Source organism: Mobula birostris, chromosome 7 (assembly GCF_030028105.1).
Source record: "Mobula birostris isolate sMobBir1 chromosome 7, sMobBir1.hap1, whole genome shotgun sequence".
Classification (NCBI taxonomy): Eukaryota; Metazoa; Chordata; class Chondrichthyes; order Myliobatiformes; family Myliobatidae; genus Mobula; species Mobula birostris.
Window position 1 is genome coordinate 15,097,177 of NC_092376.1, and position 17,265 is coordinate 15,114,441.

The 17,265-nt window shown below is 43.5% G+C and overlaps 1 protein-coding gene across 1 annotated transcript in view; it reads left to right on the plus strand.

Moving 5' to 3' along the window:
• The first annotated feature begins 8,759 nt into the window (after window positions 1-8,759).
• The window catches only part of mxra5a (matrix-remodelling associated 5a), a 58,499-nt gene continuing 49,993 nt past the window's right edge, over window positions 8,760-17,265 (plus strand). Inside the window, exons 1-2 of the mRNA XM_072262640.1 lie at window positions 8,760-8,968; window positions 17,100-17,229. Coding sequence (XP_072118741.1) covers window positions 8,760-8,968; window positions 17,100-17,229 — 339 coding nt within the window. The remainder of the gene's footprint in view (window positions 8,969-17,099; window positions 17,230-17,265) is intronic.

Here is a 17,265-nt window from a genome sequence, read left to right on the forward strand (position 1 = left end):
GGTCTTCTGGTCTTATAGTCTTACAGTTAATTGCACAATCAACTGCTGGGTTACAGACCTGCTTCACTTCAACTCACTGATTGATGCACAAGTGTTAACGGATGAGAGATTTGAACATAAAATTCGGGCTGATACTTAAGTTCAGCACTGACGGAGCACTGCACAGTTTAAAATGTCATCTTTCTGATGAAAGGTCAGATTATGACCTCATCCACTCCCAAGGATCATCAGATCTGGCATTAATGACCGATGTTACTGCTGTATATTCCATGAAATAAATAGATAGATAGATAGGTGTGTGTGTGCCTAAGACTTCTGGACAGTATTGTACAGGTTAGGGTTAATGAGTTGTGGGCATGCCATGTTGGTGCCCGAAACGTGGTGAAACTTGCGAACTGCCCAGCACAATCACCACTGATTTGATTTGATGCAAACATGCATTTCACTCTATGTTTTAATGTACCTGTGACAAATGAAGCTAATCTGTCTTTAATCTCTCAATTCTCCCTATCGTTGCAGCAAGTAATGTGCTAACAAAAGGATGTGTCTCAAGTGTGTCTTTTTATTGTTTCTCTGCTACTGAACACCACTGCGCTTCCTGGTGTGTGTAATGTTTCAATAGCTGTTTGAAAGAAATAAAAACGCATGTGGAATGCATTAGGACAAAGGTGATGTTGATGGTTCTTCCATTAGTATTTGAAAGTTAAAATAATTGTTTCTTTGGTGTGTGTGTGCACCAAACTTTATTGGAATTGGTTTATTATTGTCACAAGTACTAAGGTAGAGTGAAAAGTTTGACTGGTATACTGTCAAACACAGTATTGACAGAGTCATTACACAGTGCCTTGAGATGGTAGAGGTTAAAACAAAAACAGAATGCAGAATAAATTTTAACAGCTACAGACAAAATGCTATGCAGGTAGACAATAAGGTGCAAGACAATAACAGTGGTCAATTGTTAGGTCAAGAGTCTATATTGTCTGACATGGGTGCTGCGGTTGCATAGCGGTCAGCACAACACTATTACGGCCCAGGAGGTCAGAGTTCAGAGTTTAATTCCAACGGCGTCTGTAGGGAGTCTCTGTACATCCTCCCTGTGGAATGAGAGGTTTTCCCCTGGTGTTCTGGTTTCCTCCCACAGCCCAAAGATGTACTGGTTAGGTTAATTGGTCTCGTGATTAGGTTAATCAAGGTAGCTGAGTGTTGCTGGCGCTATGTGGCTCGAAGGGCTACGCGGACCTACTCTGTGCTGGATCACTAAATAAAATAAATGAATTTATGTACTGGAGAACCATTCAGTAGTCTTATAACAATGGGGTAGAAGTTAGATAGATAGGTAGATAGATATACTTTATTGATCCCGAGGGAAATTGGGTTTCGTTACAGCCACACCAACCAAGAATAGAGCATAAATATAGCAATACAAAAACCACAAACAATCAAAAAACAAAATACAAACTATGCCAGATGGAAACTAAGTCCAGGACCAGTCTATTGGCTCAGGGTGTCTGACCCTCCACGGGAGGAGCTGCATGTTCGATGGCCACAGGCAGGAACGACCTCCCGTGTCGCCCAGTGTTGAATCTCGGTGGAATATGGCCGAAGTTGAACAGTAAAAAGTTCAATATCCAGTCTACTAACACATTCCTCGATCATAATATGACCCAGATTGCACCATCTGTTGTTACCCAGAACAGTAAGCACCCAAACTCCTTTACGCTTACCGCTCTCAGTGCACTTCCGGTCAGTCGGAATGGTCTGGAAGCCGTCCATGGAAAAGTTTTGATTGGGTATGTCCTCGTGCAGCCCCGTTCCAGTGAAACACATAACACTGCACTCCCAAAATGTTCTCTGACGCCTGGCTAGCGCCGTGAACTCATCCATTTTATTACCCACCGAACTCCTCTTCTCCATAAGTCTCTGTTGTCTCGACCCGGTCCTCTTTGCTCAACCAAGTTGTACCACAGCCTGGTGGCACAAGCTTTCAGGCTCTTATATCTTCTGCCTGAAGGAGGAGAGAATGTCTTGGGTGGCTGGAGTCCTTGATTATGTTGGCTACTTTCCTGAGGTAGAGAGAATTATAGAAGGAGGTGCATGGACAGCTAGAAGAATCTTCTAAGTATTAAAGAGGTGACAGTTTATATTTTAGGGATTTATTATTCGTGGTAGATCATAAGCAGGCTTCCTTGTGTTAATGGAGTATCAACCGTGAGATGTTTGTTAAGGAGCAATTTCCCTCTGAGTTTTTCAGGACTAACTTTTAAGATGAAAATATGGTAAGTTCATTGTAAAGAGTGTGGAGATAGTAAATGTGAGCTGAAAGTCTGACACCTTGGGAAGGCAGAGACAGTGTCAAAGGACAATAAGGCCACCCTCAGGGTAGAAACATAGAAACATAGAAAATAGGTGCAGGAGTAGGCCATTCGGCCCTTCGAGCCTGCACCGCCATTCAGTATGATCATGGCTGATCATCCAACTCAGAACCCTATACCAGCCGTCCCTCCATACCCCCTGATCCCTTTAGCAACAGGGGCCATATCTAACTCCCTCTTAAATATAGCCAATGAACTGGCCTCAACTGTTTCCTGTGGCAGAGAATTCCACAGATTCACCACTCTCTGTGTGAAGAGGTTTTTCCTCATCTCGGTCTTAAAAGGCTTCCCCTTTATCCTCAAACTGTGACCCCTCGTTCTGGACTTAAGTGAAGCAACACCTTATATTCTGTCTGGGTAGCCTCCAACCTGATGGCATGAATATGGATTTCTCCTTCTGATTTTAAAAAAAATCTCTTTTCCTCCCCTCTTTTATTCCCCACTCTGCCCTCTTCCCTGCTCTCACCTGTCTATCACCTCCCCCTGAGTCACCCTCTCCTTCCATTTTTCCTCGGGTCCACTCTCCTCTCCTATCAGATTCCTTCCTCTCTGTTATGTTTTGTAACTTCAGAAGTATTAAACTAATTCAAAGGAAGCCACAGGAGATCAAAATGCGGGTCTAACTTTGTGTTATTCTTTAAGAGAGGTGCGCGCGTATCACATGGTAGAGTGATGATGCATGCAATTAACATATATTTACATATACCCATAATGAATTACTTAAATTAACAAGAATGCTTGATCAGCCAATATATATACAAGAATACTCAAATATTACATAAATATTAAATATGTAACACTCTCCAACCCTTTACTTTTCCTACCCACCTGGTTTCACCTATCACCTTCTAGTTTCCCTCCTTCTCATCCCCCCACTTTTTTTTAATTCTGGCATCTTCTCCCATCCTTTCCAGTTCTAAAGAAGGCCTGAAACATTGACTATCTATTCACTTCCATAGATGCTGCCTGACCGGCTGGGTTCCTCTAGCATTTTGTGAGTGTTGCAAAGCTTCTTGTTAGGCTAGGGGCTCAACAGTTGGGAGGTAAGAACTGATAATGGTGTTATAGAGTCGTTAAGTCGTACAGTATGGAAATGGGGCCTTCGTCCCAACCTGTTCATGCTGACCAAAGATTCAAAGTACATTTATTATCGAAGTATGCATGCCGTATGCAACACTGAAATTCATCTTCCCATAGACAGCCACGAAACAAAGAAACACCACGGAACCTGTTCAAAGAAAACATCAAACAACCATCACGCAAAAGAAAGAACAAAATGCACAAACAGCAAACAGCAAAAGGCGAGCAACAAACACAGAATATGAAACTCCAAACTACAGAGTCATTGAAACAGTCTAGGAATGTTCAGTTGAATTTAGCGCTGTGTTATTCATTGACTGCAGGGCACAGAGCCAGTCTGCCCCAATCAAAATCGTACAAAATAGCTATAAAGAGTAACCAGATAAGATAAACAACAGAGTCCAATCCACAAACCACGTTGATTAAACCTTGCCGAAAACTCAGGATTCTGGCACCATCCTCCAGCACCAGCGAGCGAGAGTGAGTGAAAGAGAGAGAGAGAGGGAGCACGGTCAAATGCAGGCAACTTCCTCCGGGAGCAGCCAGCAAGAGCAAGAGAGAGATTGTCAAGATTCTCAGCTAGACCCATTTGGTCAATATCCCTCTAATCTTTTACAATCTATGTATCTGTCCAAGCTCAATTTAAATAATTTTTAATGTATGGATGGGAGAGGTCTGGAGGGTTATGGACTGGATGCAGGTCAGTGCGGAATAATGTTTCGGCACAGACTAGAAGGGCCGAATGGCCTGTTTCCTGTGCTGTGGTGTTCTATGGTTCTATGGTTCTACCCGCCTCGGCTATTTCCTCTGGTAGCTTATTCCGTATTGTCACGTACCCCGTGACGGGTTAAAGAACCAGTAGAAATGGAAAACACTTTGTGGAGTCCGGTATTGCTATTAACTAATGGTATTTATTTGTAGCTACGTAATACAGTAATATAAAATCAGATATATCAAACGGGTTAGCAATGATTATGTATATGTGGAAATATATGAAAACCAAGCTTCTTCAAGTCTGGGGTAAATAGATAGTCTTATGATGATGAGTGAAGTTCAGTTCAGTTCGTGGTATTGAGTTGAGTAGTGATGGAGAGAGAGAGAGAGGGAGAGATTTGAGTCTTCAGGTGAGCTGACACCGTCGATCTTCCCGTTGTCCTCCGAAATCCTTTAGAAGTCACTGACTGTGACCACAACAAAGGGGACAGTTCTTCTGTGGTGGAATTATCAACCCAGGCGAGGGTTGGACACATGAATAACTCCCCACTGGTCACACCTTTTTCACGCTGCGAGAGCCACTGATCAACTCGCATGATCGATCCTCCAAAGCCCACCTTTTCTGTGGGCACAACAAAGCTTATTCAACGTCCAAAACCATGTGTCTGTAGGTCTAACAGTTGACTTTCTATTTATCTCACCGTGCTGAACACCAACTGTCCATCAAGCAGCTCCTTCCTTCTCTCTCTGTAAGAACTTGGAAGCTGTTAGTGTCCTTGCAAAAGTGTAAACATGCTGCCGAAAAACCATAACACCATCTCAAAGCAGTCCTCGCCTCTCTCTCTCTTTCTTTCTCTCTCTTTTAACAAGGTGTCTGTGTTGGACACCTCTTCCTCTCTGTTTCCAAAAGCACATTTCATAGGAGTAATTCAGGACCCCGTCACATGTACACTGACCACCCTCAAGTGATAAAGTTGCCTTCAGGTTCCGACTCAGTCTTTTCCTTCTCACCTTAAACCTATCCCCCAACCTTGGGAAAATTGACTGTGTACATTCTCCCTATCTGCGCCACTCATGATCCTATACACTTCCACGTGCACCCATGCTCCAGTGAAAAATGACCCAACCTGCTCAACTTTTCTTCATAACTCAGTCCTTCATGAACACCTTCATAAATCTCCTCGGCCCTCTTTACAGACTAGATAGATGGCTGGATACTTTATCGAGTGCAAAGGAAATTACAGTGCCACAGTAACACTACAAGTTCACAGATATTCAATACTAGAAGACAAGAAAGAAGAATAAGTAAAATAAAGGCATCCATTAGTCTTGCGAGACTGTGGATCTGCACCTGGAAAGTCTTCACTCTCCAGGGCGCAGGCCTGGGCAAGGTCGTATGGAAGACCAGCAGTTGCCCATGCTGCAAGTCTCCCCTCTCCACGACACCAATGTTGTCCAAGGGAAGGGCATTAGGACCCATACAGCTTGGCACCAGTGTTGTCGCAGAGCACTGTGTGATTAAGTGCCTTGCTCAAGGACACAACATGTTGCCTCGGCGGGGGCTCGAACTCACGACCTTCAGGTAGCTAGTCCAATGCTTTAACCACTTGGTCACGTGCCCTCCCAATATATAAAAATAGGGTATCTTAAGCAGTCTAACAGGAGGAGGGTCATCACTTCCCCGGCTATAGGTTGACTCATTATGGAGCCTAATGGCTGAGGGTAAGAATGACCTCATACATAGCACTCTCTGGAACAGCACAGTTGTCTTAGTCTATTACTGAAAGTGCTCCACTGTTCAGCCAAGGTGGCATGCAGAGGGTGAGAAACATTGTCCAGAATTGGCAGGATTTTCAGTGGGGCCCTTTGTTCTACCACAGTCTCTAATGTGTCCAGTTTGACTCCTATAACAGAGCCAGACTTTCTGATCAGTTTATTGAGCCTGTTGGCATCACCCATGTTGATGCCATTGCCCAGCAACCCACCAAGTCGGAGATTGTACTGGTGACAATAGACTGGTAGAACATGTGAAGGAGAGGCTGGCATACTCCAAAGGACCTCAGTCTCCTCAAACTCTGGCCCTTCCTGGACACGGCCTCTGTGTCAGTGCTCCACTCAAGTCTGTTGTCCAGGTACTTGTAGGTCTTCACCACATCCATGCCCTCTTCCTCACAGCAGGTATGAGGATGGTATAACTACTTATTTATATACTTACTGAGATACAGCGCGGAATAGGCCCTTCTGGCCCATTGAACCTCGCCGCTCAACAACCCCTGATTTAACCCTGGCCTAATCATGGGACAATTTACTTTGAGCAATTAATCTACCAACCAATACATCTTTGGACTGTGGGAGGAAACCAGAGGACCCAGAGGAAACCCATGCTGTCATGGGCAGGGGCGGGAATTGAACCTGCGTCCACTGTTGTGCTAACCACTGTGCCAGCCCACTACAGTACTGTGCAAAGCTCACAGGCACATATACAGCATATAGCTAGGGTAACTAAGACCTTTGCTCTGTACTATAGAGCAATACAGCACAGAACTACAGGCCCTTCAGCTAATGGCCTTTCAATCTAGTTGAAGATTCATGGTTTCCTGTACAACAGAATTCTGTACAGAGATCCTAGCGACCCCAAAGTCTCATCAGCAGGCATGAGGTCTGGCCAGGCTGGAAATAGAAGGCCAAGGATGCAGTGAAGGTGGCTGAGGCACAGGGATCTGGCAGGGACATCTGGTCAGACAGGGCTGGGTAGCTTCCCTTCACTCTGCTCCGACAGAACCCAGGGCAGGGACAGGCGCAAACTTGCTCAGGAAGAGGTGGTAGCAGGTGTCGAGGAAGTGCATACCACCAGGATGGTAGGAATGGGGCAGCATGGAGCTTGGACGAGGTGGGAGTGTGCTCTGACGTGGAAGATCTCCTCGTCCAACATTTGGCTGGCAGAACCCTCAGTGCATCAAGTTCACGATCCAGGCTGAGTACTGCGTCCTGCCTGGTCCAACGAACCCTCTTGCTTCAGTCAAAAATGAGGAACCATCATATCCTCTCTATCCTGGCAGAGGGACCCTGGAACAGATCCTCAGCAGCTGCTGAAAAGCCCTGGGAGAAGACCGCTACCACTAGCGCCATGACCGAGTGCTGACAGCACTGGCAGAAAGTATCTTCTAGGTCATTAACAACAGTAGGCACCTCTGCCAATCTGGAAAGCCCATATCCTTTTCAAAGCTGGAGACCAACCACGGCCTCTGTCTAGATCACCAGCAGGTTTACTCACCACGGCGTCTGACTGGCAATTGAACATTGATCTTGGCAAGCAAGGAAAGTTCCCTGACTTCATTGCATCAATATCCCTGAGGCCTGACATGGTGAATCTGTCAGAAGCCTCAAAGTAGGTGGTCATGGTAGAAATGGAAGTTCCTTGGGATTGAGGAGGTGCCTAAGCATAAGAAAGCTAATTACCAGGAGCTGGTATTTGATCAGTGAATGACTTTTTTCTAACTGCATGAACATCCCTCCCTCCATTCTCTTCTTTTCCATGCACCATTCTAGCTCTCCTCTTATCTATTCTCTTCTCATCACATGCCTATCACCTCTGTGTGGTGACCCTCCTCTTTCCCTTTCTCCCATGATCCATAAGACCATGAGACAAAGGAGCAGAAGTCAGCCATTCGGCCCATCGAGTCTGCTCCGCCATTTTATCATGAGCTGATCCAATCTCCCATTTAGTCCCACTCCCCTGTCTTCTTACCATAACCTTTGATGCCCTGGCTACTCAGATACCTATCAATCTCTGCCTTAAATACACCCAATGACTTGTCCTCCACTGCTGCCCGTGGCAACAAATTCCATAGATTCACCACCCTCCGGCTAAAAAAAATTCTTCACGTCTCTGTTCTGAATGGGCGCCCTTCAATCCTTAAGTCATGCCCTCTCGTACTAGACTCCCCCACCATGGGAAACAATTTTGCCACATCCACTCTGTCCATGCCTTTCAACATTCGAAATGTTTCTATGAAGTCCCCTCTACTCTCCTATCCACTCTACTCTCCTATCTGATTCCTTCTTTTTCAGCCCTTTACCTTTTCCACCAACCACCCCCCCAGCTTTTCACTTCATCCCCTCCCTCCCACCTACTTGCATCCTCAGTAGCTTCACTTATCACCTGCCAGTTTGAAGTCCTCCCCCTCCCACCAGCTTCTTATTCTGTCTTCTTCCCCATTCCTTTCCAGTCTTGATAAAGGGTCTCAGTCTGAAATGTTGACTTTTTATTCCTCTCCATAGATGCTACCTGACCTGCTGAGTTCCTCTAGCATTTTGTGTGTGTTTCTCTGGATTTCCAGCAACTGCATAATTTCTTGTGTTTTGATTTTTTTCTCTGACAGGACACGCCAGAATTTTTATGTAATACTGCGACGATCATTTTCAAAGTGAATCTTTCTTGATGAACGGCTCAACATTGCTAAAGTAACATCAGAAAGACATTCTCTACGAAACACAAGGAAGAGTCTCCACGAGTCGCCAGCTTAAAGTAAACCGCGTTGTCCTTCGTTCAGCCACCCACATCATTCGAATTTTGCCACCTCTTACAGAAGGATGGCAAAGGTGTCTGAGGCATTGCCCCACGTGGTTCCCATGGTAACCGTCTCCATGGTGCTGATGTTAACTCTGGGATTTCCAAGCCCGACGCTCTCATGTCCACAACCCTGTGCCTGTTACCTCTCCACTGAAGTTCACTGTACTTTCCGATCACTAACAGCTGTTCCAGCAGGAATACCAAAGATGGTGGAAAAGATCAATTTTGGGTGTGTATTCATCTAGACATGATTCTATTATCAACAAGTTTTTTTTGTAATCTGTAAGACTGGAAATGTGTGAAGCGATTCATTTTGGATGGTCGAATTTGAAGGCAGAATACAGGGTTAATGGCGGAATTCTTAGCAATATGGAGGAACGGAGGGATCTTGGAGTCCACATCATAGAACCCTAAAAATTACCATGCAAGTTGACAGGGTTCTTAAGAAGGTGTATGGTGTGTTAACCTTTATTAGTCAAGGGAATGAGTTCAAGAGCTATAATGTAATGTTAGACCATAAGACATAGGAGCAGAATTAGGCCATGCAGCCCATCAAGTCTACTCCACCACTCTAACATGGCTGATTCCGGATCCCACTCAATCCCAAACACCTGCCTTCTCACTATATCCTTTGATGCCCTGACCAATCAGGAAATGATCAACTTCTGCCTTAAATATACCTATGGACTTGACCTCCACTGCAGTCTGTGGCAGAGCATTCCAGAGACTCATTACCTTCTGGCTAAAAAAAATTCCTCCTTACCTCTGTTCTAAAAGGTCACCCCTCAGTTTTGAGGCTGCACCCTCTAGTTCTGGATACCCCTACCATAGGAAACATCCTCGCCACCTCCACCCTGCCTAGTCCTTTCAACATTCGGTAGGTTTCAATGAGATCCCCACACACTATTCTAAATTCTAGTGAGCACAGGCCCAAAGCTGCGAAATGCTCCACATATGTTAACCCCTTCATTCCCAGAATCATCCTCGTGAACCTCCTCTGGTCTCTCTCCAATGACAACATGTCCTTTCTGAGATATGGGGCCCAAAACCCTTGACAATACTCCAAGTGTGGCCTGACTAGTGTCCTATAAAGGCTCAGCATTATCTCCTTGATTTTATATTCTATTCTTGCAATAATTTCCAACATTGCATTTGCCTTCCTTTCCACAGATTCAACCTGTAAATTAACCTTTTCGGAATCTTTGCACAAGTCTCTCTGCATCTCTGATGTTTGAACTTTCTCCGCATTTAGATAATAGTCCACACTATTGTTCCTTTTACTAAAATGCATTACCATACATTTCCAAACACTGTATTCCATCTGACACTTTTTTGCCCATTCTTCCAATTTGTTTAAGTCTGCTGCAGTTGCATTGCTTCCTCAGCACTACCTACCCCTCCATCTATCTTCATATCATCTGCAAACTTTGCCACAAAGCCATCAATTCCATTATCCAAATCACTGACAATGTGAAAAGTAGCAGTCCCAATACTGACCCCTGAGAAACACCACTAGTCACTGGCAGTCAACTAGAAAAGGCCCCTTTTATTCCCACATACTGCCCCCTGCCCTTCAGCCATTCCTCTAACCATGTCAGTAGCTTCCCTGTAATGCCGTAGGATTTTATCTTGCCAACAGCCTCATGTGTGGCACCTTATCACGTGAGAGACGACTTGATGGAAGTGTACAAGGTGATAAGGGGCATAGATAGAGTTAACAGCCAGAGACTTTTTCCCTGGGCAGGTATACAAGGTGACATAACTTTAAGGTGAGTGGAGGAAAGTATAAGGGGGATGTCAGAGGTAAGGTTTTTACAGGGAGAGTGGTGGGTGCATGGAACATGCTGCCAGGGGTGGCGGTAGAGGCTGATACGATAGGGGCATATAAGAAATTCTTAGACAGGCAAATGGATGATAAAAATATGGAAGGATTAGATTGAGCTTAGAATAAAAGGTCAGCACAGCATCAGAATCAGGTTTAATATCACCGGCATATAGCATGAAATTTGTTGTCTTAGTAGTAGAGCTATCGCTCAATACATAATAAGTGAATTACAGTAAGTACATATATAAAAATAGTTTAAATAAATAATTAGAGCAAAATTAAAAAAAAATAGTGAGATAGTGTTCATGGGTTCAATGTCCATTCAGAAATCAGATGGCAGTGGGAAAAAAGCTGTTCCTGAATCATTGAGTGAGTGCCTTCAAGCTCCTGTACCTGCTTCCTGATGGTAGCAATGAGAACAGGGCATGTCCTGGGTGATGGGGGTCCCTAATGATGGATGCTGGATTTTTGAGGCATCAGTCCTTGAAGATGTCCTACAGAATCTAGAAGGGCCAGTATTGTGATGCAATGTTCTATGTTCTGTAAGACAATTATTACATAGCTAGGATATACAAGAAGTGGAATTTTTATTGCATTGAATGCATTGAGACAAATTTCGCTTGAAAATGTGTAAACACGATGGGGAATGTAATTCACCATGTATGAATGACTCCTTATGTTGCGTGTGTGCTGTATTCCTGGCCCTAGTTGTAGCTTATTGGTGACAGCTTGCTGAGTCAAATCTTTGTGGGTTTAATTCTCTCTCAAGGGACTTGAGCACCACCAGGACCCCCATCATCCAGGGCATGCTCTTTTTTCACTGCTGCTATTGGGCAGAGTACAGCAGGCATTGCCTCATGTCCCACAGCTCCAGGTTCGGGTATAGTTATTATGCTACAACCATCAGGCTCCTGAACCATTGTGGATAACTTCACTCACCTTAACTTTGAACTGATTCCACAAACCTATCTTTCAAGGACTCTACAACTCATTTTCTCATTATCTATCTATTGATATGTCTATTTATTTAGTATTTGCACAGCTTGTCTTCTTTTGTACATTGGATGTTTTGTCAGTCTTTGTGTGTACTTCCTCCATTGATTCAGTTGTATTTCTTTGTTTTACTGAGAATGCCTGCAAGAAATTGAATCTTATGGTGACATTTCGCCTGACTGGTAATGCCACCCCTCCTCCTTTGATCCCTCCCTCTCTATCACATCCGAAACAACGGAAACCTGGAACCCAGTTTCCTTAATAATAAATTTTCTTTGAACTTTTGTACTTTGAACGATGATTTTTGTTACGGTACTGACGGGACACTCGACCACTAACAGTGTTATCCTTCGTCAGAACTGTTAAACTCAGGCACTCCCTTCTCTTAAAGGAAAGGGAAGATTGGTAGCTCGGGATGGCTGCTTGTTTGTCGGGCTGTTCACAGAGCCTGGAAATTAGGTCGCCCGCATTTCGTCACCAATTGAGGTGACATCATCAGTACGCAATTAAGTATTGTTTCTGCTGAGTGTTCGAGTTTATATAACTATAAATCTAAATGTGAGCACTCGGCAGAAACAACACTCAATTGCACACTGATGATGTCACCTTGACTGGTGATGAAATGTTTGCAACTTCACAACACGCTGGAGGAACTCAGCAGGTCAGGCAGCATCCGTGGAAAAGATCGGTCAACATTTCGGGCCGGAACGTCGACCGATCTTTTCCACGGATGCTGCCCGACCTGCTGAGTTCTTCCAGCGTGTTGTGAATGTTGCTTTGACCCCAGCATCTGCAGATTATTTTGTGCTTATGTTTGCAACTTAATGTCCAGGTTCGGCAAACACCCTTATAAACAAACTCCCTTCTTTCTCAGTAGAGATAAACAGAAATCCACCATGGCATTAGTCAAGGAAGCAAAGGGAATATGTATGTACGATGACCTGTCCAATCAACTAAATATCTTGGCATTCATTTTATTCCAGTTATAGTCTCATCAAAATTCTTTTAATTATTTGGCAAGGAAATGTGCACTGTGCACATTTGTATAGCTAGGTGCTTAAGCCGTTTGCACAGTACTGTACATTGGTTAAAATAGAAAGGTGGTTAGGAAATAGAAGTGCGAGTATTAACTGAGTAGTATTAAGTGTTATTTGATAATTGGAAAGGAATAATATAAAACAGATCGTAAACTTTAATACGTATAGATTAAAACACAGTGTAGTGATAAAATACAAGGTGGCATTTATTATAACCTTCGTGAATAAATCGATTAGGAGGTTAATACAGTTTAGCATGTGGTTAAGAAGATGGTGCAGGAGGGAGGGTTTCAGATCTTTGGATCATTGGGCTCCATTCCAGGGAAGCTGGGCCTGAAACATCGACTGTACCTCTTCCCATAGATGCTGCCCGGCCTGCTGCGTTCACCAGCAACTTTTACTTGTGTTCCCTGTACAGATAGGATGGTTTGCTCCTGAAGTGGAGGGGGAGTAATATCCTAGCGAGAAGGTTTGTTAATGCTACATGCCGGTGGTTTTAAACTAGAATTGTAGGGAGATGGGAACCAGAGTGCCAGAACAGATAGTGGAGAGGTTGTGAGGAAAGAAGTTAGTAAGCCTACAAGAAAGTCAGGAAGGTTGCGCTTGGTGAGACTGATGTTCTGAGTTGTTTCCATTCCGTGCAAGGAGTATTGTAGGAAAGGCGGAAGCGAGGGCATGGATCAGCACATGGAATTATGACACTGTAGCCATCAATAAGATATGGTTGTATGAGGAACAGGACTGGCTGCTCAGTGTTCTGTTGTTTTAGAGTGATAGAGCAGAAGGGATTAAGTGGGAGAGGTGGAATTACTAGTGAGGAAAGATTTTATAGCAGTGCTCAGACAGGACAGATTGGAGAGCTCATCTACTGAGGCTGTATGGGTGGAACTGAGGAATAAGAAAGGGGTGACCACATCAATGGGATTATATTATAGACCACCTAATAGTCAGGAGGGCTTAGAGGAGCAAATTCTCAGACTGTTGCAAGAAACCTAATTTTGTGATAGTAGGTCATTTTAACTTTCCATATATTTGATTGGTTCTTCCGTAATGTAGAAGGGCCGGATGGGGTAGAGTTTGTCAAATGTGTTCACAGAAGCTTCCTTATTCAGTTCATAGAATTCCCAACTACAGAGTCTGTGATACCAGATCACCTATCAGGGAATGAGACAAGCACGTGACAGAAGTTCATGTTGGGGGACACTTTGCATCTAGTGATCATAATGCCATTAGTTTCAAGATAATTATGGAGAAGGATAGGTCTAGTCCTCGGGCTGAGATTCTAAATTGGAGAAAGGACAATTTTGATGGGATCAGAAAGGATCTGGCAAGTGTGGATTGTGACAGGCCGTTTTCTGGCAAGGGTGTACTTGGTAAGTGAGAGTCCTTACCAATTTTGAGAGCACAGGATTTATTTGTTCTGGTCAGAATAAAAGGCAGGGCTACAAGTTTGGAGAACCTTGGTTTTTGAGAGATATTGAGGCCCTAGTTAAGAAAACAGAAAAAGGGGTGCATCACAGCTATAGGCAAGTAGGAACAAATTAGGTAGTTGAGAAGTATGAAATGCAAGAGAACACTTAAGAAGGAAATCAGGAGGGCTAAAAGAGGCATGAGGTTGCTCTCGCAGACAAGGTGAAGCTGAATCCTAAAAGCTTCTACAGATATATTAAGAACAAAGGGATAGCAAAGGATGAAATTGGTCTCCTTGAAGATGAAAGTGGTCACTTGTGCGTGGAGCTGAAAGAAATGGGGGAGATCTTAAATGGATTTTTTGCACCTGTATTTACTCTGGAGACAGACACAGAGTTAATAGAAGTAAGGCAAAACACTAGTGAGGTCTTGGACACAATAGAGATTACAGAGGAGTCGGTGCTTGCTATTTTAAGGCAAATTAGGGAGTTTAAATGCACAGGCCTCACCAGGTGTTCCCTTGGACCTTGTGGAAATTGCAGGTGCCCCAGCAGAGATATTTAAAATGTCGGTAGCAACAGGTGAGTTGCTGGATGATTAGAGAGTGGCTAAAGTTGTTCTGTTGTTTAAGAAAGGCTCAAAGAATAAGCTGGGAAATTATAAACTGGTGTGCCTCACGCAGTTAGTTTGTAAATTACTGAAAGATATTCTGAGGGACCGGACATATAAATATCTGTGTAGACAGGGATTGATTAGGGATAGCCAACATGGCTTTGTGTAGTAGGCCATGTCTAACCAAGCTAATGGAGCTTTTTGAGAAAGTTGTCAGGAAAGTTGAGGGATGTTGTCTACATGGACTTAATCAAACCAATCGAACCTTTGACGAGGTCCTGCGTGGCAGGTTGGTCAAAAAGGCTCAGTTGCTCAGCATTCAGGATGAGGTAGTAAATTGGATTAGACATTGGCTTCACAGGAGAAGCGGGATAGTGGAAATAATAGATGGTTGCTTCTCTGACTGGAGGCCTGTGACTAGAGGTGTGCTGCAGGGATTAGCCTTAGGTATGCTGTGGTTTGTCATCTATATTAACGATCTGGATGATAATGTAGTAAACTGGATCAGCGAATTTGCAGATGACACCAAGAATGGGGGTGTAGTGGACAGTGAGGAAGTCTATCAGACCTCGCATCTGTAACTGGACCAGCTGGAAAAATGGGTTGAAAAATGGTAGATAGAATTTAATGCAGTCAAGTGTGAGGTTTTGCACTTTGGGAGGATTAATCAAGGTTAGACTTTTACGGTGAACGGTAGAGCACTGAGGAATGCAGTAGAGCAGAGGGATCTGGGAATACAGAGGCATAATTCCTTGGAAGTGGTGTCACAGGTAGACAGGGTCATAAAGAAAGCTTTTGGTGCATTGACCTTAATAAATCAAATTATTGAGTACAGGGGTTGGGATGTTTTGTTGAAACTATGTTAAGAAGTTGGTGAGGCCTAACTTGGAGTATTGTGTGCCGTTCTGGCCACTTATCTACAGGAAACGTATCAATAAGATTGAAAGAGTGCAGAGAAAATTTACATGGATGTTGCTGGGACTTGAGGAAAGATTGAATAGGTTAGGATTTTATTTCCTAGAGCATAGGAGAATGAGGGGATATTTAATAGATGTATACAAAATTATGAGGGGTATAGATAGTGTAAACGTAAACAGGCTTTTCCAACTGAGGTTGGGTGAGACTAGAACTAGGGTTTATGGGTTAAGGGTGAAAGGTGAAATGTTTAAGGGGAACAATTGGGGAAGTTCTTCATTCTGTACGTGATGAGAGTGTGGAATGAGATGCCAGTGGAATTGGTGGATGCGGATTCAATCTCAAAATTTAAGAGAAATTTGGATAGGTACCTGGATACCTCTAAGAGGCCCACAACCTTCTCGTGGTTGGAGACTTCTATGCCTCAATGACTCGGACAGCTATGTTGACTGCTGTCAGGGCTTTATGCTTTGGTTGTTGGCTGTGTCACCCTTGCCAAACAGGTCAGAGGTTAGAGGACAGACTAAGACTGCTGCACCAGAACTCCAAGTTTGGTGGTTCAACTCAGGGCTTAAAACCCTGACTGGTAAAACTAAATTATTACGGAAACAGCAATGAAAAATCCTTTTACATCTGAGTGCAACAGTATTCTTGAGTTTCCACCCAGGACTTGCATGACTGACAATACTGAAAACCATGAGGAAGCTATTAACGTGATGAAGGAAGCCCTGAACACTACCAGAGATGGAGGACATTCTTTGCTGCCCTACACACTAGTTTGGCATGGACTAAATGGGCAAATAAAGACAAATAGTACAAAAAAAAACTGAGAACATGAGTTGTAAAGAATCTTTGAAACTGAGTCTGTAGGTTACAGAATCAGTTCAGAATAGCGGTAAATGAAGTTATCCACACCAGTTCAAGAGCCCGATGTTTGTGGGGCAATAACTGTTCCTGAACATGGTAGTGCGAGACCTGAGGCTCCTGTACCTCCTGCCTGTTGGAAGTAGTGAGAAGAGGCATGACCTGGATGGAGTGGGTCCTTGATAATGGATGCTGCTTTCTTGTGACAGCACTCAACGTAAATGTGCTCAGTGATAGGCAGGGCTTGGCCAGTAATGGACCCACCACCTACTGTAGACTTTCCTGTTCCTGGGCATTGGTGTTTCCGTAACAGCCCATGATGCAACTGTTACATTTTGTAACTTTAAAACATTAAACTAATTCAAAGGAAGATATGGGAGTCCAAAATGCAGGTCTAACTTTGAGTTTACTTAAAGCGAAGCATGCATGTATCACGTGGTAGCATGATGATGTACATATGCAATTCACAAATTTATACATGTAACCCATAACGAATTATTTAAGCAAACAAGAATGCTTTACCAGCTTATATATATGCACAAGATTACTCAAGTATTATTGAATTATTAAATACACAGCAGCAACCAGTGTATCTAGAGAAGTTTGTCAAAACTTTTGGTGACATCCTTAATCTACAGAACTTTAATGAAATTTGGCTTTCTTTCATAGTCAATGGAGTGATGTTCTTCTTCCGTTTTGTACAGCTTTAACAACATACAGATTGTGCGCAAAGAATTATTCAATGGACTGCAAAGGCTGGAACTTCTAATGCTTCATGGCAATGACATTCAAAGTCTTCCAGATAAGGTCTTCAAAAACTTGAAATCACTGCAGGTAATACTGATGACATTATTTAAAATATATATAACA